Below are 22,745 nucleotides of genomic sequence, written 5' to 3'. Positions count from 1 at the left end.
GCGTGAAAAATTGCTTCCAAGACAATATTTATATACAGCAGAGCAGGAAGAGACATGGTAACAAACGAGGGAGAAGTTCACTCTGCTCATCAGCTGTTTCCTCTAAAATAATTAAGTTATTCAAGCATAAGAGAATCAGCTCTGCAAGGAGATTTTTGCCATGGGCAAGAGCCATAGTCCCAAGGGTCAGTTCCCTGGGACTCATTGTGAGCCAGGCCCAGGCTCCTGAAGACCACTGATAGGGCTATTCTCAGGATCAAATGAGATAATGTGCAAGGAAGCACACTGCAAAATTGTCCAGTGCCAGACATGTGATTATCATAATTACTATTACACGTTCTTCCAAGGTATAGGGTGCCTTTGCAAATTAGATCAAGTCAGAGCAGACGACACAAACTTTCATTAATGACTCTGGAAAATCATTCCCCAAGTGACTGTTGTTTATTTAACTCTGACACTTGAACACATGCAAATTGTTTAAAGCCTGCTGACTGTCTGGCCACGGGCTTGCCTCTATGCTAAAGGCTCGAGTTGGGATTCTAATGAGAATCTGAATTATTCACAACTTTGTTGGTTATTCCAATCCTATTTCATTTTGGAAGGGATGATTTCAAGAGAATCAAATGAAGTTTTCTTCAGTCTGTAGAGAAGAATCACTGTGCAAACAACCCTGCTGAATGACGGAAGCAGGAGCTCATATAACCTATGAGCCATGGATTTATGGAGCTCTACCATGTGGCTGGAACAATCTACTCATTTCACAGAGACTTTCCAAATTAACACAAAAGGGGGAGATTTATTTTCTGCCCCAAGTGCCCTGTTAATACTGTCCAAACTCACAAAGTAATTCCGACTTAGTCAGGAATGTCTTAGAGATAAAAGTAAGGAAGACTGTAAGCCTTCTGGAACCTATTGGGGAATAAAATTGTAAAACAAAAATGTAACTCTGGGTAACTCTTCTAAGTATCCCCAATTTCAAGCTTCCTGTAAGTGGAATTAGCAGATCCATAAATACCAAGCTACTGTTTCGCCTTAAGCTGCGAGTCACAGTGGTCAGGGGTGGTTTGGCCTCTGCAGTCAGACAGACCTGGGATGATTCTGGTTCTGCTTCTCTTTCAGTGGGCAGCAACACCTACAGCTACACGGACCTCACCATCACTGACGCTGACATCACTGCCATATCATCATATCAAATACAGGAAAGGAACTTAAGATCATCATACGGGTACAAATCAAACAGGCTTTGGAGCTAGACAGAGTAGGGTTCAAATCCTGACCTTGCTGCCTACTAGCTATGTAATCTCAGTCAAGATAATTAACCCTTCTGAGTCTGTTTCCCTTGTGCAAGCAAGGATCTAATACCTGCCTTGCAGAGCTACTGAAAAGACAATGCACATAAAATGCTCAGTGCAGTATGTGGCAAAGAGTAAGCATGAGATGGTGGTGGTATAAATGACAATAAAAACAAACAGAATTTGAGCACTTATCATGCTAAGTTATTTACGTGGATTATCTACATGGATTATTTTACTCACAATAACCATGTAAGGGAGGTAATATTATTCTTGCCCTCTTGAGATGAGAAAACTGAGACTCCTTGAGATTCACTGATTTGTCCAAGGTCACATAGATAAGGAGTGCAGCTGGACTGGGACCTAGATGGCTTGACTGTCTGGGTCTTAAGCACTTGTGGTCTTTATAGCTACTATTAATTTGAGAGACAGAGGACAAAATGGGAAGACATAAGTTTTGGAGTCTGGCGGATCTGATTTTAGTCACTTACCAGCTCTGTGACCTTGGGCAAATTATATAACTCTCTGACCTTCAGAGACCTTATCTGTAAAAAGTCCCAGGACTGTGGTGAGGACTGACGTGCCTAATACAGTTTGACATTCAGTGTTCAAAAGATATTACTGTAGTCAATAAAAAAGGAGACACACAAGAAGGGAAATAACTGGAGATTCAACAATGGATTATTTGCAGTCAGGACATGAGGATTTAATTTATAAGTGTAAATATAATTACTGTTCTTTGCAAAACATTGATCTTAACTGCTTACAGCAATGACAGAATTTCCTGTTCTTATTCCCTTGCACTGTCTATAAAATTTAAATTTCACATATTCCCCCTCTGGCCCATCTTGACATTGCAGAGCATTGACACTTGTGGAATTTGTTCTTATCCATGTCACATACACATTTTTAGACCTTCTTCAATCCCATCTGTCACATGCGCCTGCAATTTAAAAGGATTGGGAGTCTCCCTGTAATGTGTGTGGTGTACTCTTTATTATGTGCTGTGATTTTTATGGGAGGGAAATCAGGTCATGATGAAGAGCTCCTAGTCTATAACTGCAAAGTAGCTCTGAGACAATAAATCAACAGCAGAGGCCTGGGGATTACAAAGCAAAACAGAAAGGTTTATACAAGAAATGAGACTGAGCATTTTCTCGAGACACAAATGCACCAGGGTCCCTAGTAATGTGTGATTGGTTTGTCTGACGCATTAGGAATGCAGACCTACAACTGTTGAGCACAGCTCGCTCCTTCTCATGACAGACAACGGGACCGAGGACTGCATGGTGCGCTCGGAGAAGCCATAAACCCAGCACCTTCACAGTGGAAGCCAGGCAAGTCTTAGCAGGGCTTATGTATTGTAACTGTTAAGAAGCCAAATTCGGAGGCTGTAACTGCAGAGGTTTTTTAAGGACAGTTGGAAGTCCTATGTCCTGTTGATATCAGCATTTTGGCAGAGGGATCAACAATTTAGAAAGTAGTTTGGGTAGTTGTATTAAAAATCTCTCAAAAGGAACCAATTACATTTAGTAACTGAGGGTATATATAGACAGCTTGGGTAATCCATGGAGAGCTGTGATTTTCCATATCTCCAGAAAGATTCTATTTCCTGTTCTCTTTGCTGACAAAGATGGATAGATTAAAATACAACAACAATCTCTACCTTTATTTAAGTAATATTAAAGGAGCTTCACAATTCAAACAATTATTGGTTTATCTGGGATTTATTGGGGGAAATATATGTGTTCAAATGCACAACCTACCTTATCACATTAATGAAGAGTATCTTACACAGCACTTGTCACTAAAAAAAGAAAATAGCCCTGTGGCAGAAGCATTCTAGCTCAACACCCAAGTAAATCTAGCTTGCTTCTGAACCCTAACAAGGAGAGGAACAAAAAGAGTACAAGCAAGAACCATTGGAAGGAAAATCAACAAAAAATTGAAAAATAAAAATTGATGAACAAATTACAAAAGCCGTGACCACTGGACAAGATTAGCTCCCTGAGCAGGCAAGAGTACCAATGACTATCTCAATGTAGTGAAGCATCCAGGCATACCTTTTTATTAATTTTGCATATCAACAACTGTTTGAAATATCAAAGAAATAAAATGCGACTTCTAAACACCTGTCAGTTGCCAAACCAACTATATTTTATTAACTAATGCACATTTTGTGCACAAAGTCCAGAACTAGTGCAATGGATTTCAATGTCACCAATATTTCGGTAAAAGCAGATCAAGGCAGATTGGTGGCCCAAATCAACTCAAATTGAGCTAACTACATTGTAAGTCACTAGCATTTTATTGGGAATGCAAGGTTGCTTAGGATTTAGTGCTTAGTCCAGGTGTTAAGTGGGGTCATCCATGATTGCTAGCTCCTCTCCTTGACATCTGAGGTTAAAAGTTAACACATTAAAAAGGGGCACTGATCTTTGGGGATTTCTGAGAACAGCTCAATGATCAACACTCCCACGTCTTCCAAAGCTAACTGATGGACTGGGGAAGGAATTATTATAACTTATTTTGTCAAACATTAATAAGCATCAAAAGAGGCAATGCTGGCAAAAGCCTGTGGTACATAACACATGAACACACGTATATCCTGCTCCACGTACAGAAACCGTTTGGAGTGCCGCAGCCACAAGAAACAGCATGGATTGTTACAGAACAAGTGCGATCCTACTACTATGTGTTGGAATTTAACAGCAAGGGGACACACACACACACACACACACACACACACACTAAGTAGCCTGAAATTTCATGTTGAACCAAAACTATGAAAAGCAAGCAGTTTGTTTTCTTGATACGGTTGTCCTTCTTAAACATCTAAAATTGTCATAGTCATTAGCAAGTAAGCCTTTAAAACACTAAGTAAAGGGAAAACCTTGTAAGAAATATAATTTCTGGGCTTTGAGATCTTGGACCATGACAGCATTCAATATTTTGTTTGAAAATCTTAGCTGGAAGCATAAAAATATTGGTTGCTTTAACCATAACCTTAAGTTTTTGCCTACTTTATGTTTTAAGACTCAGTGTGATAAGGTGTGAGTTTGGGGAAAAGATTCTGTTCATACGGAAATGGTAATTTTGCATAATTGACTGCTACCTTAACATAGCGTGGGAAGAGCCAAAATCTTTGCCATCTGAGCTTTCAACTCTGAAACTTGACTGTAGCTAAAAAGAGCTACACCATCAAATCTACTCTTTAGTTCTCATATAATTCAAGGAGAGTCCAGGGTATGGAGTCATTAATAGGAAATGATGCTATGAGCTAGTATTTCCCCTTAGGAAGTCTGGCAAAAAGAAACAAATTAAGAATCTCTCTCTAACCTCCAAGCAAAGCCTGTAGGTCAAAGGTGACACTATCTGAGCTGCAAGTTTAGAACAGTGTGGTTAACTCTATTGTGTTGTTATTTATTTAATGTGTGATTCTGATGTCAGCAATCAAGGTACTATTTGGTTCAGCTGCCAAGGATGTCTTTCTAAAGTACTGACATAATCATTTTAGCCTCCACTTAGAAACTTCTGAGAGCTCCCAGTTTTCAGGAGTCAGTTCAAAACCTTTTCCTATAGTTTTCAGGACCCTTAGCAAATGGACTGAATCCAACTCTCTGGCATCATCACCCACTACTTGCTAACAAATAACCCACAGTCTTTCACAACCATGTCATTTTAATACAAACAACTTGATTAATGCTGCTTCTCTGAGTGGCTGTCCCTCCTATCTCTACTCTTTTTCTGCCTAGAAAACTTCTATTGATCTGTCAGAGCCCAATGCCAGTAGAATTAAATTATTTATCCTCAGTGATGCCATAACACTTTATTCATCTTACTGGAGGTCATTTAGCACACTGTATTATAGTTAGTTCTATCTTGATAAAATGGGAGTGCCTTGAAAAATGAAGGAACTATTTTACGTATCTTTGGCTAATGGTAGATATTCAATAAAATGTTTACTGCACTGAAAAGAGATTAACTAGAGTAGATTTTAATAGCTTGGGTTCTGAGAGTAGTACTAAGTTCAACCCCTGTTCCTCTCCTAATCAGCTGCTTCTTAAAGTGTCTGCACTTCAGGCTTATAATTTGCAAAAACAGAGCTAAACATATTAACCTTATAGGGTTGCTGTGAAAATTGAATGATGGATATAAAGCTGCTTAGCACAATCTTGTAAACAATAAGCTGTAAGTAAAAGTTAGCTATTACTATCATCATTATTATTTCTGGACTGTATTCATTTAAAGGATTCATTAATTTTAATTGAGTAAACAATCAGTATGTATTACCAACATGGAAAAAGAAAAATTTCCGTGAGCCCCCAAACATAATATCATATCTCCTCGCTGTTTTCCTCTCTGTCTCCTCCTAATCTAGGATATTTATTTCCCAGAACTGTGCCAAACACTGCTTCCTTCCCAGAGGTGGAGGACAGAAGTTCTGGACCACTGTGACAGGGTAAGCAGGTCGTTAGTGCACTCTATCTGACCAAACACAAGTTGTGTGTGAAACATATCACTATGGCTCCCAGGAGGAAGATATAGATGGATTCTCTGGGTTGGGCGGATAGGGTGTTTCTAGACTTGCAGGTACTATCTTGAGGGTGTGTGGATGTGAGTGACAAAATAAAGGAGATCATGTTCACTATTAACCCCTCTGCTGAATGTCTAATGTTAACCCTTGGAAAACAGGAGAAAGACAGGTAGGCAAAGAGAGAAAAGATTGTATGCCTTAGCTAGTTAGAACACAGAGGTCTCTTACCTTCTATTGAAAAAGAGCTGTTTTACCAGGTTAAAGAAACTGAATTACCCACTTCTCTTTCCTTTTTCTTTAATGCCAATCTTAAAAATGTTTTTCCAATTTTAGATATTTATGAGTTGCTTCTCCATACCAAGGCTCACAAAGGGCATTTAAGGGCTGAAATTGTGACTACCACCAGATGCCTGAGGCTCCTGGTTGAATAAAAAATGGCAATGCAGAGAGGAGGCAGAAAAGCACTCTCCATAAAAACGCTGGGTTGCTACCCGTGCTCAGCACAAGCCACTGATAAGAAAGCAGAGTCATTCCTAAAGGGAACTAAATGCAAACTTGCTGGGTACCATAGATCGCCTGCAGAGATAACAGTCAACAATCCTCCCATGCCTGTGTGCACACACTGCTCCTTCCACCCAGAGGTGGCATCTAGCTCCCCCCACCTTGAATCTGGCTGGACTTGTGACTTGCGTTGGCCAACTGAATGTGACAGAAATGATACTTTGTTCCAGGCCTAAGCCTTAACAGCCCTTGCTGCTTCCGTGTTTGCCCTCTTGGAACTTGGGGCTGGACTCCTGAATGATGGGACAGCACCTGGAAAGAGGGGGGTCTTGTGGCAGAGGATCAAGGCATTCTGGTCAATATCTAGTACCAAAGTCCCAGCTGTGTGGAGTGAGGCCACCGTGGACCCTCCAGTCCCAGTCAAACCACCCCAGCTGATACCACAAGGGGCACACATGAGCCCTTCTCAAATTTCTGACTCACAGAATTGAGAGTAATAAAATAATTGCTATTTTAAGTCACTAGGTTTGGAGATGATTTGCTATATAGCAATAGAAAATTAAAACATCTCATGGCTCTCTCCGTCTCTCCGTCAATGGAGTGGCTCCAATGGCTAGATGCCTAGGTTTCCACACCTTCTTTTCAGTGCTATGTTCCATTTATTCCTAGAGCCCTCCTAATGATTATTCCGAAGCACAGAGTAAACACCTTATATAAAATGTTAACAACATGAGAGAATACTGTGCTAGTCGCTATGGGGGATATATACTTCAGCCCTGTAGCAGTGCTTGTTTCAAGCAAACTTGTTTCACATGAAAAGGTGCTGCTGGAAAGCATTTCTTCAAGTGGGGTTTCACGATTTTGTCTAACTTTTGACACTAAGACTAGACAGAAGAATAGTCACCCCTAGACATTGTGTGTTTGTGTGTGTGTATGTGTGTGTGTGTGTGTGTGTGTTTCCATCATAGAAAATTAAAGCCAAGTCTAAGGAAATGGTTGGTAAATATTAACTAACACATTAAATACTATGAATTTTTATGTTCTAAAACATTTTATTTATTTATTTTAGATGCAGGATCTCACTGTCACCCAGGTTGGAGTGCAGTGATGCAATCATAGCTCACTGTAACCTTGAACTCCTGGGCTTAAGTGATCCTCCCACCTCAGCCTCCCATAGCTAGGGCTATAGGCATGTGCCACCACATCCAGCTGATTTTTCATTTTTATTTTTTGTAGAGATGGGGGTCTTGCTATTTTGCCCAGGCTGGTCTCAAACTCTTGGCTTCAAATGATCCTCCCACCTTAACCTCCCAAAACACTGGGATTACGGGTGTGAACCACCATGCCTGGCCAACATTGTGGATTTTAAAGAGTAAGACTCTGACAACATCCTTCTGAGGACATAAAATTGCTCTGGATTTGATGGCTAACATTAAGTTCTATTGGCAGGGAGTTTATACAAAGTGTTATCTCCAGAAAGCCAGAGGCCAGAGCACAGCCACGGATGCTTATAATTGCTGTGAGATGAACACCACAGACTTCCAAAAAAGACTGAGGGAGCATCTCCTTGCTTCATACCAGGCTAGGCCTGAAGCTACACTGAAAAAGGAGTCAAGATGGCTTATTCCAATTGCTTTCACAAAGACGACAAACCCTATGAATATGAAGGACGACCTTCCCAGAGTAACGTACATGTTCTGTTCTCAGAAGTCAAATACCATGACTTTGGCAATATTCTATTGATCACATAGGCTAGCTCTATTCAGAGGTGGAGGAGGCTACACAAGGGAATTAACACTGGTGGACAGGATCACTGGGAGCCATGTTGGAGGCTGGCCACCACATTCACCCAAAACCAATGTACTAGTGCCTACTGAGGAACAAAACACAACGTCCCTGCTTTCCTGAAGCACACATGCTTGGAGAGGTCAGAAAGCCAATGGATCTAATCAGTAAGTAAATTTTATTACATGCTCTATAATTTGTGAAGTCCTATGTGTTAAATAAAATTGATAGGAGGTCATTGGTTTGGACTGAGCTCCTGCCCTAGGCTCAAGAGACCAAATCAAAATGCAGTCACTTCTGCTGAAGTTCTATGCCATCAGGCCAAAAATAAGTTGTTTGTCTGACCTTCCAATAAATGAGGGGAGAGATAACAGGCAAATCCCCAAACAGGCCAGTTTTAGTCAGCACAGAAGGAAGTCCCCTCTGCTTTAACTTTTACAAGGAAAGTAACTTCAAAACAATTAATCTGCTTTTTGTTCTCTTCTTTAGCCCTTTTCTGTCTATAAAGCCAACCCCCTCTGCTCAGCTCCTGGAACATTCATTCTATTTTACAGAATGAGGTGTTGCCCAATTCTAGAATCGCAAATAAAAGTCAATTAACATCTTTAAACTAAACTTGTTGTGATTTTGTCTTTTGACATGAAAACAGACTAAGTGGAATAAAAGGAAAAGGGAATGCAGGAAGTTGGGATTATAATTTTAAACAGAGAGATCTAGGTAGGCTTCACTTAGTACACTTGAAGGAAGTGAGAAATATGCTATGTGGTTTTGTGGAAGAACAGTGTTCCAGCCACTGGGAACAACAACTGCGAAGGCCTTGAAGTAGGAATGTGCCTGTGGCGTCCAAGAAACAGCAAGGCAGAAACAAGACCGCTATAGGAGAGATGCAGGAGACAAGATCAGGTAGTAACAGTAAGAGGACAGAGACTATGTGGGCGAATGTATGAAATGGGAAGCCACTGGATAATTCTTAGCAGACAACTGATACTATCTGGCTTAACATTTAAAAAAATCTCATTCTGGTGGCTGACATCAGAATTGACAGGCCAAGGGTAGAAGAAAGAAACAAATAAGGAGGCTCTTGTAAAAAGTGAGACAAGAGACAGTGGTGGCTTACAACATTATCAGTGTAGGTGGTGAGGCATGGTCAGATGCTGGATTTATTGTGCGTGATTAATTTGCCATTCTAGGCAAAGTTTTTACTTAAGAGGAACAGCATTTTTTATTAGATTCCAGATTTGTTGCTGCCAAATGGTGCTTTAGGGAACCCTGCACAAGTTCTGAGAAGCTTCATATGGATTTGCTCATAAGAGCAATGAAGTGGGTGAGAGGACTGAAGCTTTATGTCCCCTCCCCAGTTTTATAAGGGCAGCTCTGCGTTAACATTCTTCAAATTGGGGGATGAGGAAAACCTTCGAAAGAAAGACTAGGAACCCCAATTCCCCAAAAGAAAGGACAGACCATAAAGACACACGCACACAAACTGTATAAAAAATACAACACCATTTATAAAATTGAAAGACAAACTATAGGTAAAAATATTTGCAACACAAATGAAGAAAGTTTAATATCCCGAAAATTTAAAAAACTCATAAATTCATAAGAAAACAATCAAGTAAGAAATGGGCAAAGGGTGTTTCCAAAATGAGGTTCATAAGAGTACTTCCTTCATTGAATTGTTGTGAGGATAAAATAACAATATATATAAAGTATTTAACACAGTTCCTGGCACATAATGCTCAATCAATTTTACCCACCACTGCCGCCACCATAACCACCGCTGTTGTCATCGTAACTACCACAGTTGACACCTTTACCACCACCCTTACATTATCACCACCACCAGCACTACCACCACCAGCAACTTCATCATCACGACAGTGTAAGAGCGATTAGCAATGCAAATCTGAGCCAACTCTGAAGGTCAATTCCAATGCAGCTTCCCCCCAGGTACATTCTTCACTGCAAGTGATCAATTACATATTACCTTTTCATGGTTTTCTATTAGGATCTCAATGACAATGTTCTGAAATTTGATGTCCATGATGGCTGCTACTGTTTCTTCCTGAGGCCTCAGCAAAGTGGGTCCAAACACCACGCCAAGATTTGCCACCGTCATCAAATTCTGCTTGTGGTTGTTAGCAACACTGGGAGGAGGGAAAAGAAAAGGTACCAATGAGAGAAATTGTGTACACAGAGATACCAACCACCCTGTATCCTTCCTATCTTCCTATCTATAGACTCCTCATCTGTAGGAGCCAGAACCTGGGACATCGTCAGATGCCACAGGAGTCAGAAAATCTACCACATTTCAGAAATCTTCAGCATCCAGGCTATTTTGCTACTTCAGGATATGACACGCTTTATCATTTCCATTTTGCCTAGAACAACCAACCAATCAAAGCAACTATCTGCCAAATTACTAACCTTTGAACATCTGAATCCCTGTTTTGCAAGTCCAGGTAACTGCTAATCCCTTTTAATTACAATTTATGTACTTGGCAGCTGCTTAAACTGCAATGATTAGCATTTTTCTCCATGGCAAATGTAAAACCTCTTGATGGCTTTAATACATTTGCAAACATAAGCACTAAATAGACATAATTTTTAAAATGGGCAGATCTGGATATTTAAAACCAAGTAAGGAAATTCAGCACTTTAGATTTAAAGTATTAAAAGCCGATCAGATTAAACATGTGGCTCACATTAAGTGAAATGTGGCATAAACAGAAATAAAAATGCACTAGTGTATATTCATCTATATGGCTGTGTTTATATTGTCACTTATACTCAAAGTCTAACAAACACACAGGGTCAACAGTCGCTGACCCTGTGAGTAATTTGCTAAAGATGCAGGCATATTTTTGAATAAACAACTACTCAAAAGATGTATCTGAACTCCATACCCAGGCCACCAGGACCTAGCTATAAAACTCAATTGTTCACTTGCTGGCCCCATGTATAAAAACATATAAATCATCTACTTGGCAACAAATAAGTTAAAAGTTAATGCCATTCAGTTTTGTTGAGAAAATATCAAGAGCTTCCCTAAATCACCTGTTACAAGAAGGAAGCTATTCATTACTAACTTGAAACTAGAGACAAATTGGGTAGAGATAGGCAGTTTGCACAGACCTACCTCCCTAGCATTTAGTGCTATTTATATGGAGTATTTTTTTACACAATTCTATAAATGCCTGCAGTGTTTCTCACTGTTTCTCTGGTACACTTTTTTTTTTTTTTTTTTTTTTTTTAAAGGAAGAAAAGAGATTATACTGCCTTAAGTGCTGGTTTTTAAACTGAGCCTTTATTGAAATACCATATCAACCAATTTTATTAGCAGATGTGTACCTTTCTATAATTTTTTTAGGGCTAAGAGTTTAACTTTCTCCTCTAAAGGTGGGCAGAGCATGGTTAGGTTTATGAAACTTTAACTGTGGCACAGCCCAGTTAGAAAGAGGATTTGCTTTTTGATTGCTAAGCAACACCTGCAGCAGGGAGAGTGGCCTGTTTCTGGTCCACATAAAGAATATTTTATAAACATTTTCTTAGTTCTTGCTGAGTCTCCTGGTTTTACTTATGTTTTCCATTCTACCCAGAATCACATCACATTTCCAGTCTGACAAAGTTAATGCAGATGGTCAAATTCTGACCTGGCAAGGAGGAGAGACTTCGGTTCTGTGCCTCAGTCAATCAGCAAGTATGCATATTTACAAGCTGCTTTTAACATCACTACTTTCAACATCAGCTCCTCTGTGTGGCAAGGAAATTCTATGTCCTTATACTTCCCCTTCCAAAAGAGCTAAGTCATTAAACTTACCCTCTTGTCACAAAAGTCCCGTGTGCAAGTGAATCAACAAGCTATTTTTTTATGAAAGTACCTTCAAATTGTAGACCAATATAAAAATACGTGGTTTGGATGATGATCATTTTTCCCCGTCAGGCTTCTCCACACTACATCTGACTCAAGTAACAGCCTCCTAACTAGGGTTCCTGACCCAAGAACCTCTAACTTCAGCTTTATCCTCCCTGCTATCAGCAGTTCCACCTAAAACTCAGCTCTCACACCTCCCCTGGCGAGAACACAATGGCATGGCATATGTGAATGTTTAGCAGTGCTTTTATTGTTTAATTGTTCTGATAATGACGACTGTAAACCTGTAGTGGGCCCCACTGTTTTTCTTTCTTCTTTCTTTTTTTTTTATTATTATACTTTAAGTTTTAGGGTACATGTGCACAACGTGCAGGTTTGTTACATATGTATACATGTGCCATGTTGGTGTGCTGCACCCATTAACTCGTCATTTAGCATTAGATATATCTCCTAATGCTATCCCTCCCCCCTCCCCCAACCCCACAACAGTCCCCGGTGTGTGATCAAGGCCTTTCTCTGTCATCCAGGCTGGGGTGCAGTGGCATGATCATAGTTCACTGCACCCTCACACTCCTGGGCTCAAGAGATCTTCCTGCCTCAGCCTCCTGAGTAGCTAGGACTACAGGCATGCGCCACCACACCTGGCTAGTTTTTAAATTTTTCTGTAGAGACAGAATCTTGCTATGTTGCCTAGGCTGGTCTTGAACTCCTGGTCTCAAGTGATCCTCCCAGCTTGGCCTCCCAAAGTGCTGGAATTATAGGCGTGAGCCACTGTGCCTGGCCTGCCCGACTATTTTTAACACAAAGACTGAACTCTTATAAAACAGCATACCCTTTCTCAAAATCACCACTAGGCCTTCCTGTGCCACCTCCTAGCTCTGGGTCCCTGGGCAGAGTGACTCAATATTTCTAAGCTTTGGGTTCCTCATCTTTAAAAAAAAGAAGAGGTTGGGTGAATAACATACCTACTTCATGTGAATGTTGTACAGATTAAATGTGATAATGCATGGGATATGTGGTAATTATCATACTAATTCACTTTTCACTCTCATTCCACTTCCACACCTCTCTGCCTTTGTCCATATCATTCCTCTGCCTGGAATGTTCTTTTGCTGCTTTCTTTGCTTGACAAACTGTTAATATGCAAGGCTCAGCTCAAATGGCCCATTCCTTTCTGTACTTTCCTCTCACCTTTCTCCAATCCTCTATACCCAGTGAAGGCAGAAGTGTTGGCCTGCTCCTGCATTTATTACAGTGTTGTCATCCCTACCAAGGCCTGAGAAGAGGAAGTATGGTATTTTATTTGGTAGCACCAGTGCTGAGCACACTGCTTGGCACAGGAGGTGCACAATGAGCTTTCACTGAGGCATTAAAAGATGAGGGGAGTTTCTGAGTAGGCCTAAAACAATTCCCAACCCAGCTACTTACTCATTAAACTTCAAATGATTTTTGGGGAATGTATCTCAACTATCCCAACCTCCCTTTTCAAAGTCTTGAGCTATGTTCCATTTCTTAGACTTAATTAATGAGTAATAATTACTCTGATTTGCAGGCCCCAGTGCCCAAAGGCATTTGGAAAAAAGGTATAGTAATTCTGGATTAGCAACTCTGAATATAAATAAGCTTGAAGTTACCCAGCATAATTCATTTCCCTTTTAATGACCCATGTTATTTTAGAACTTAAAACTCACATTGATCTAAGTCTTAGGAAACTTTTTTTTTGGGTGGGAGGAGTTACACCTTTCATTATTAATGACCATTATATTTCGGCACACTGAAGTAATAAATTGATCCGTCACTTGATTATTACTGCTCACAACTTGGTACAGCCATGTTCATTACTCCAGAATGAATTATTAATGGCTTGAGATCTCCATGTATCCCGGACAGAAAGGCCTAGACCTCAGCCTCTGCAGGCACCAGCCATCCGTTATAGCTGGATGAATTTACAGATGCATAGGAAACAGGCTGGCAGAGCAGAGCAGAGCCGGTCCAGCAGAGGCCACGGGACTCGTTCATTAGCAAGGTCTATAAAACACAGAGAACCCGCTGTTTTGTCAAATTGAGCTGTCTGAGTTCCTCCTCACACGGCTGAGAATGTCATGTTGAGTCTTGACTTAAAATCTACACAAAGAAACTTCTTGTACACTTCACACTGCAGTGAAGGAGTCTTTGACACATGCCTTTCAGATCCCTACGTCCACGTGGACTACTCTGCTGTGGTGTCTTTTGAAAGAACTGCCAATTCCATAGGCTTCCTTTGGATGCTACAGAGAAACAGTTTTGCATGTGATATTCACTTGGGAGAGACCCAGTTTCTTCTGTGATCATCAGAATGGCTGCATCCACTGAGAAGCAGTGGATCTCCTGAGGGGCATGACTTCAGGGCAGTTGTTGGGGGTGGGGAAGAATAGGTACCCCATGTTTCAGGCAGTTCCCGCATGAACTGGAATCAATGAGGAAAGAGCATGTTCCATGAAAATGGCCTTGGCAGAGGGGCCTCTTGCCACCTTTGCTTTAAGGGGAAATAGATAGAGACTCTGTTTTGGTCTGATATCCTTTGAGTGGCAGAAGGAGGTAAATCACTTCTAGATAAAGATGGTGGTGGGCATGGTGGCAGAGGGAGCATTATGATGGGAATAGCAGTAGCCAACCCTTGTAGGGCTTGTAAGGCAGAGACCCCCAGGCTGTCATAGGGATCACATCTGTTTTCCTAGGGCTTAAATGAGAGCCAGAGCTCTATAAGTGCTAAGTAGTACTTTAAAACACCAGACTGGTCCTAAAGTATTCCAACAATACATAAGCTTATTGTAGGGTTTGCAGATAAGTTTCATCTTGAGGCCTAGAGTGTTATGTTGAAAAATGTCAAAGAGGAGTACTGGCTCCACTGGATACAATGTAGTGACAGATTCACAATGTACCATGGGTTGGATGGGTAGAGCAACAGCCCATCCCACTTATCCACCATCCCTTCCTTGTTTGCTTCACCTTCCAATATTAAACAGGAACTTAGGTTTACAGAGCATTTTAGACTTTTTAAAAAAGCTCTACAACAACTTTTTACATTTATCTGACCTATATAATAACTCTATAATAGTAGCGCTCAAACTTTCTGACAATGACCCAAGGTAGGAAGTATATTTTACCAAGCAATACACACATACATAAACAGACAGGCACACACCCCCACACCATATCAGAAACAAAAGTTTTCAGGAATAGTACGTATGACACACTCTGATATTTCCTATTGCCATCCTATCCTATTCTATTCTATTTTTATCCGATAAATTGTTTTCATGAGCCACTTATATGCCGTGAACTACTATTTGAGAAATACTGCTATAGAGGTACAAAGTGCAAATATTCCCTCCAATTTGCAAATTTGGACAATAAAGCTAAGGGAGATCATAGCACAGTAGTTGGAATCAGACACACATTAACAGCTGGATGGCAGCAGGCAAGTCACCTGGCCTCTCTAAACCTGTTTCCTCACATATAAAATGGGAGCAATAATATGTAGCTTGCAGCTTGTAAATTTGAAAGGCTGATTAAGTATGATTCTGCAAGTAAATCCCTTAGCATGAAATAATAGCTTAATAAATGACATCTGCTCTTGTCATGGTGGCTGTCGAGGTAGTGCTGATGAAAGTGGTAGTAGTAGCAGCAAGTGCCAAGTTAAAGCCACGTTGTTAGTTGGTAGTTTCGCTTGGTATCCTGCCCAGGAACCCTTAGTGGCCTGCTTCTGCTTGAGGCAAGAGGTCGCATCTTCTCCACTTATGTTTCAAAGACTTCTGTACCCTACCTATTTGTATTTCTCCTCTTTTCATTCTTTTGTGTAAAAAAAAAAAAATTATGAAATACTTTGAATCTATAGAAAACCTCAAATCATAATAGTACTTCTTTTCTTTCTTTCGTGTTTTTTTTTTTTTTTTTTTTTTTGTTTGAGATTAAGTTTCACTCTTGTTGCGCAGGCTGGAGCGCAATGGCGTGATCTCGGCTCACTGCAACCTCCACCTCCCGGGTTCAAGCAATTCTCCTACCTCAGCCTCTGGAGTAGCTGGGATTACAGGTGCGTACCACCACGCCTGGCTAACTCTTGTATTTTTAGCAGAGACGGGGTTTCATCATATTGGCCAGGCTGGTCTCGAACTCCTGACCTCAGGTGATCCACCTGCCTCAGCCTCCCAAAATGCTGGGATAACAGGCATGAGCCACTATACCTGGCTATAGTACTTATTTTCTATCACTTCCCTATAAGCATTTCCGGCACAACAGGCTGAGAGCCTCACATGGAGCCAAAGCAAAGCCACCAAACTCACTCTGCCTTCATGACACCAACAACATCATGCCCCTAGCCTGCCCAGCAAGTTCTCCCCCACCGTTCAAAGCCCACCACCCTACAAAGAACAGTTCTGAGCACTCCACTGACCATTGGAGGCCATACCAAGCTTTTTCCTCTAAGAGATACGTCACGGTCAATCCCATGGGACATTTCTACACCAGCTGCTTCCCTGTTCACAAATACGTTAGGACTAGGGGCTGGATCACGACCTTGGAATGCATCTTCTGCAGAACACAGGCAGGTGCTAGGGTAGGCCTGAGATGACCAATTCTGAAAGTATTATAGGTACGTGGGCGGGTACCTAAGCTGCAGTCAATATCACCCTTCTCTCTACTACCCTCTCAGGGAAGCTCCAAGCTCTAGGCTGAAGAGGATTAGCTGGAAATGAAGCTGCTGGAACAACACTTTTTTGTGGCTAACCAGACAAGTTTAGTTTCCAGGACTGTCAATTTGGTTCTTTTCACCAGCCTCAAATCCATCCTTAGTATATAACACAGGATGACGGGGGGAATCCTCACTGCCACTCACTGCGTGTTTTCTACCAAGTCAGACTCTGTGTTGCCTGGATACTACCTGGACTCGGTGAGGCAGGACTGCTCCAAACAGTGCTGATGAGGCCTCTGTGGAGAACACCCGTCAGGGCCATGAACACAGCTTGCTGGACTGCCCCAATGGTGGCACCAGAATGAGGGTGTCAGATACAACGTTCTGTGTACTGACTGAGACCTGGCTCACCAACCACATTTAACATCTTCCTGGAAATGGTTATCTAGTGAGAAGCCAGACAGGAAGCTTGGAATAATTAATTGAGTGCTTATGGTGGGTACTTCTACACAGTGTCTCCTAATGGGAGAACCTTTGAGGCAGGCAGGTACCACTATCACTACCACTTTACAAATGAGGAAAGAGAAGCACTGAGAAGGTAAGTAATTGGCTCAAGGTTACACAGCTAATGACGGGCAAAGCCAGGAGGGGAATGAAGTCTGCAGAGTCCATACTCCCAACCCCAGCTCTCTCCTGCTCCCACACCACCAGGGCCAAGTCCAACCTACGCTAAAAAGGCATTCTTCTTCCTCAGAAAATTCAACCCAAAATGAAGTCACCGTAGGGGAAAAATCAGTGGTTACAATAGGAAAAAGAGGGCCTCTCCCTCATTCACTTCACAAATCACTAAATTGGAAGAAGTAAAAACAAAAGAGAGAAAGAGAGCATTTATGCCTGTGGGAGTGATACTGGACTAAACACTGTTTCTTCCTCTTTCTTGCAGCGGAAAATGGCTGCACACTTGACAAAATTATGAAAATGATGAACTACCCTCAAATATGATGGCATTCCATTTATAGCTGGCTGGCACAGTCAGAGCCAGTTCCTAATAATGAAAGAGTGAGCCCTGTAAGATTGAGAGAGAAGGAGAAATAAAAAAAAGGAGGGAAAAATAGCCAAAATGGGTTCTGTAGTCCAAAAAGGAGATAATTATGGCCATATATGTATTCATCCAGGCTGTACTGCTTTCATTCAAGGATGTCAAAGCTCTGTGAATAACTAGCAAACTGTTCTCTGCTTCTGGGGAAACACATAGCTACATATCAGATGGGTAAAGAAGGCTGCTGAGATGTTAAGTACTGCTCAGTATTACTTAGGTCCAGTTTAACCTCCACTAACAGAGGCCCACCTGGTACTGAAAATTGTTGAGAGAAAAGGAAAAAGGATTTGGCGGAATTTAAAAAAAAGACAAGATACCTCTTTTCATATAGCTTGCAATCTAATGCAGAGGTATTCTAAAATCTGAGGGTGTAACTAGCTCTATTTCCACTCGTCTTCTCTAATTCAACTCCATTCCCTATTTAAAATCTACCAAAGGCTTCTCACTGTTCTAAATTTCAAGTTGAAACTCTTTAGCATCCAGTATGGTAGCTCCTCAAAAAATTAGACTCAGAATTACCATATGATCCAGCAATTTCACTTCTGGGTATATGTGTAAAATAATTGAAAATGGGGTCTCAAAGAAGTATTTGTACACCCATTTTTATTGTAGTATTATTCACAATAGTTAAAATGCAGAAGCAACCCAAATGTCTACTGATGGATGAACGGATAAGCAAAATGTGTTACATACAAACAATAGAATATTATTCAGCCTTAAAGGGGAAGGGAATTCTAGCATATACTATGACATGGATGAATCTTGGGGATACTGTGTTAGGTGACATAAGCCAGTCACAGACAGACAAATGTTGTATGATTCTACTGATATGAGGTACTTAGAGTAGTCAAATTCACAGAGTTGAAAAGTAGAATGGTGGTTGCCAGGGGCTGGATGAAAGGGGAATCGGGAGCTTTTGTTTAATGGATACAGAGTTTCAGTTTTAGAAGATTAGTTATGGAGATGGATGGTGTTGGTGACTGTACACCACCACTGAACTGTACACTTAAAAATAGTCAATGTAGTAAAGTTTACATTATATGTATTTTACAATAACAACAAAAATATATTTTCTTAAAGAAAACCCTTGGCAAAGGACCTACAGGATCCAGCTGATCTCTCAAGGCCCTCCTCTACCCAGTCCCTGTACTCTCCCAACTCTGAGCTAAAATTCTCTTTGGGCCTTAGTTTCTTCCTTCCTAATGCTGATCCCCATTCCTGGGCCACTCTGTAGCCCCTCTCCCTCTTGACTTGGCTCTGTCCTCCTTGCCACTCTTCCTCAAAGTGGTCTTTCTGGACACCTCACGCTAGGTCAGGTCCCTTACTATAATTCTAATTCTTCAATTCTCTTTCTTGGTACTTATTGAATTATAAATATATCACCATTCATGGAAGTGACATTTTCTGTCTCCCCTACTTAGCAGAGCTCCAAGAGGAGAGGTATGTCATCAGCCTCCTTCACTGCCACACGCCAGTGCCTAGCAGTTTGCATATCATGTGTTGAATGGAAAATAAAGGAGCACGTGGATGCTTTGGGAGGCCACCTTCTTCTAAGTGTGTCAAGGCTGAGCTGCACTAGGTACCTGGGTTAAACATGTCACCTACTGCTGTCTTAGAGCCTTTGCCAAGCTGGGGGCGATGGGGGGCGTGGTTGGCCACAGCAGCTCATTCTGACACAGATAGCATATAATGCACTAGGCGTCTCTCCCTGGCCAATCTGGAAGGTATAACAGCCAAAAAAATATTTACAAGGTCTAATAATTATTACATGCATTACCTAATATGCATTGTATAATACAGCATGAGCTCACACTACTATACCAGGATCCTTTCAGTACATTTAATAGCTCTCTAAGACAGTGTCTCCTATCTCTCCTTTTCTTTATCCATTTCTGAAATTCCTTTATTTCCTGCCTGTCTTTGATTATTACTAGGATTTTCATCAACAGTAACAGCAACTAACATGAGCTGAGAACTTACTGTGAGCCAGGGATAACCACTCCCTCAATTATCTCATGTGATCTTTAAAGTAACCCTAGGAGGGAAATTCCATTAATATCCCAAATAGAGAGGCTGGAGCTCAGACAAATTCAGAAATCTGTCTAAGGTCACATATCTAGAATTTGAGACCAAAAAGTCTGCAGTCTGATTTCAAAGCTACTGCTCTTAAATGCTCTAGTATGAGGCAGAGAGAGAGAGACAGACAGACGGAGAGAAAGAGAGATACAATACATATCCTGTTATTTTATCTCATTTGCTTCTCTTCTTTTCTACATGGCCTAACCTTAGGGAGATCATGGGTCAAAGAAGAACCTGATTATTTTTACAAGGATAAGTTGAAAGCAAACAAGAATATTAGGGTCATCTATGTCCAACAACAGTATAAAATCTCTAAGCTTTTCTATTGGTAAATAAAGCTAATCTGGGTCATGGGAATTACTAGAACCCAAGAAGAATGATACTTTTGCTGTAAGCTGCCCAGTTTTCCAAAATTAGTCATTTAGAGATTAAACAGGCCAATCTGCATTTTATTTGCCCTACATTGTCTCAGCTACCTGGGATTTGGAAGTCTTACGCACAGGGAAAACACATTCCTTAGATCCAGGGGTTAACTGATTAGCTTTCACCTATCTCATCCTGGACAGTTTAGGCTTCAGCTAGTAGCTGTATTCTTGGTCCCAGTCCACAGGGCGCAGATGGGGAAGAGCAGCATTCACATATAAAAAGACATGCAGAGAAGCTGACTCAGAAAGCCTTTCTTCCTGGAAAATTACTTAACTATTTTAAATTACATAACAATTCATTCTAAAGTCCAATGTAATTAACATTTGCAAAGCATTTTATAGTTCATAAAATGCTTTCACATTCATTATCATTGATTTATTGATTAGTTCTCACATCTAGAAAAAGATGCCAGAGGGTAAATAGAGGAGGTTTAAAAGTTGCACATGTGTATGCCAGTCTGGTGTTACCAAGTGCTGCAAATGCCGGTTCCTGTTGTTAGTGACATTTCCTTCAACTACACAACCTACCACCTTTAAGCTAACATTGTCCCAAAGTCAAGCAAGCCATGGAGACAATGCTTTGGGACTTTCTACCCAACGAAGAAAGTGCAAGGTGACCCAGCACAAAGGCCAAAACTGCAACATATATTTTTCAATTACCAACTATTTTTTAGCACCCATTGTGTGCCAGGGACTGCTTTAAGTGCTGGAGATATACTGGTGAACAAGACAGACTCCTCCAGTTTCCTGCCTTAGAGAAGCTTACATTCTTTTGGAATGGGACAGGCGATAAGCAAACAAAATATATGGTGCTATGGTGAAACAGCCAGCATGAAAGGGATGGGGAGTATAGAGGAAATGTTTGTAGCTTTAGACTGGTGGTCAAGGACATCTCATGGAGAAGGCATGTCTTGACAAGCTATGAGGACATCTGGGAATGGAGCTACAGGCAGAGGAAACAGCAGGTACAAACACCTCAGGGTAAGTACCTTTGTGGCATGCTGGTAATGCCAGTGTACCTGGAGCCCAGAGAGCAACGGGGCAAGTATTAGGAAAAGTCAGAGACATAACGGACTTGAAGGTGGCAAATCCTGGAAAACTTTGCAGGCCACTGTAAAAGCTTTGTTCTTCACTGAGTGAGATGAAAAGCAATTAGAAAATTCTGATCAGAGGGGTAACAGTATTAGTCATCCTCTCTGTAGACTCAGAAAGGTCTCAACTAAGACCTAAATGCTGAAATTCCATAGGTTGCTTAACATTCAAAGAGACAGAGATATGGCTGGGTGTGGCGGCTTGCATCTATAATCCCAGCATTTTGGGAGGCTCAGGTGGGCAGATCATTTGAGGCCAGGAGTTTGAGACCAGCCTGGCCAACATGGCAAAACCCCATCTCTACTAAAAACACAAAATGTGGTGCGCCTGTAGTCCCAGCTACTCGGGAAGCTGAGGCATAAGAATGGCTAGAACCCAGGAGATGGAGGTTGCAGTGAGCCGAGATCGCACCACTGCACTCCAGCCTGCGTGAGAGCAAGATGTTGTCTAAAAATAAAAATAAAAACAAAAACCAAAAAGAGATAAGAACTTTACAAGCTAGCATAAAACCCAGTAAGAGAATTCAAGACATATACAAACCAGATTACAGTACTGTTCATATTTAATTAAAATGTGTCAGGCCCTGTGCCTTTGCGCCTACATATCTGTGTTAACCTTATAGGTTTCTGCAGTTGTTCCCCATTTTCCTCTTGGTCATTGTGCTGGAGACCTCTACTGGGAAGCCCGGTGGAAGAACAGAATCTTAGCCAAACCTGAACTGGGGCCTAGAGCAGGTAAGAGCTTCTAGGTGTGAGTTACCTGCTACCCAGCTAATAGCCACCCATGATCAGCACCAATATTAACATTTGTAGAGTCCATTGAATTTCACCAATGTAACAATCTTTAATTAGTTAAAATAAACAGCAGTCTTCTGAAACTAGATCCACATTACTAGCACCATTTTACAGATGAAAGGACAGGGACAAAAGGAGCTAAATCAAAGGTTAAGGGACTGGCCCTTAGCCATGTGGCTTAGCTCCAACAGGAACAGTGGCTCTGGGACCCAGCGCTGGGAGCTTGTCACTTCCCAAGAGACGTAAATCTCATTGCAGCTTCTATGGACATGACGATAATCCTTTCTGGAAGGACTAAGATTCCAAATCCACAGATGGGTTCATGGGAAATGTTACAGAGAGATGGACAGACTGATAGAGAAGCATACACTCATGAAATACGCACCCTAGGTAAACTATCTCCTTTTGTGGGGATTTTTTTAAATGAGGGAAATAACTCATGTGACTGGCATATTTTTGAAATGGAATGTACTTTCACCCCAAAAAGCAAACAGAAAATTACATTCCCCGCCATGAGTCTGAAAAAAAATGGGAGGCTGAAGTTGAAAACATTAGCTTTATTTCAAGGGCCAATCTACCAAAGTGACTGGAATTGACA

At 41.2% G+C, this 22,745-nt stretch overlaps 1 protein-coding gene across 11 annotated transcripts in view; it reads right to left on the bottom strand.

The window, feature by feature from the left end:
- Positions 1-22,745, bottom strand: part of ARHGAP26 (Rho GTPase activating protein 26) — a 462,069-nt gene that overhangs the window by 100,936 nt on the left and 338,388 nt on the right. For all 11 annotated transcript variants that reach the window (XM_009241146.4, XM_054556004.2, XM_054556006.2 and 8 more), the window contains exon 18: positions 10,103-10,262. In XM_009241146.4, coding sequence (XP_009239421.1) covers positions 10,103-10,262 — 160 coding nt within the window. The remainder of the gene's footprint in view (positions 1-10,102; positions 10,263-22,745) is intronic.

The sequence above is a fragment of the Pongo abelii genome, chromosome 4, assembly GCF_028885655.2.
Source record: "Pongo abelii isolate AG06213 chromosome 4, NHGRI_mPonAbe1-v2.0_pri, whole genome shotgun sequence".
NCBI lineage: Eukaryota > Metazoa > Chordata > Mammalia > Primates > Hominidae > Pongo > Pongo abelii.
Note: the sequence above shows the minus strand (reverse complement) of the source record. Positions and strands in the feature narration are given on the sequence as shown.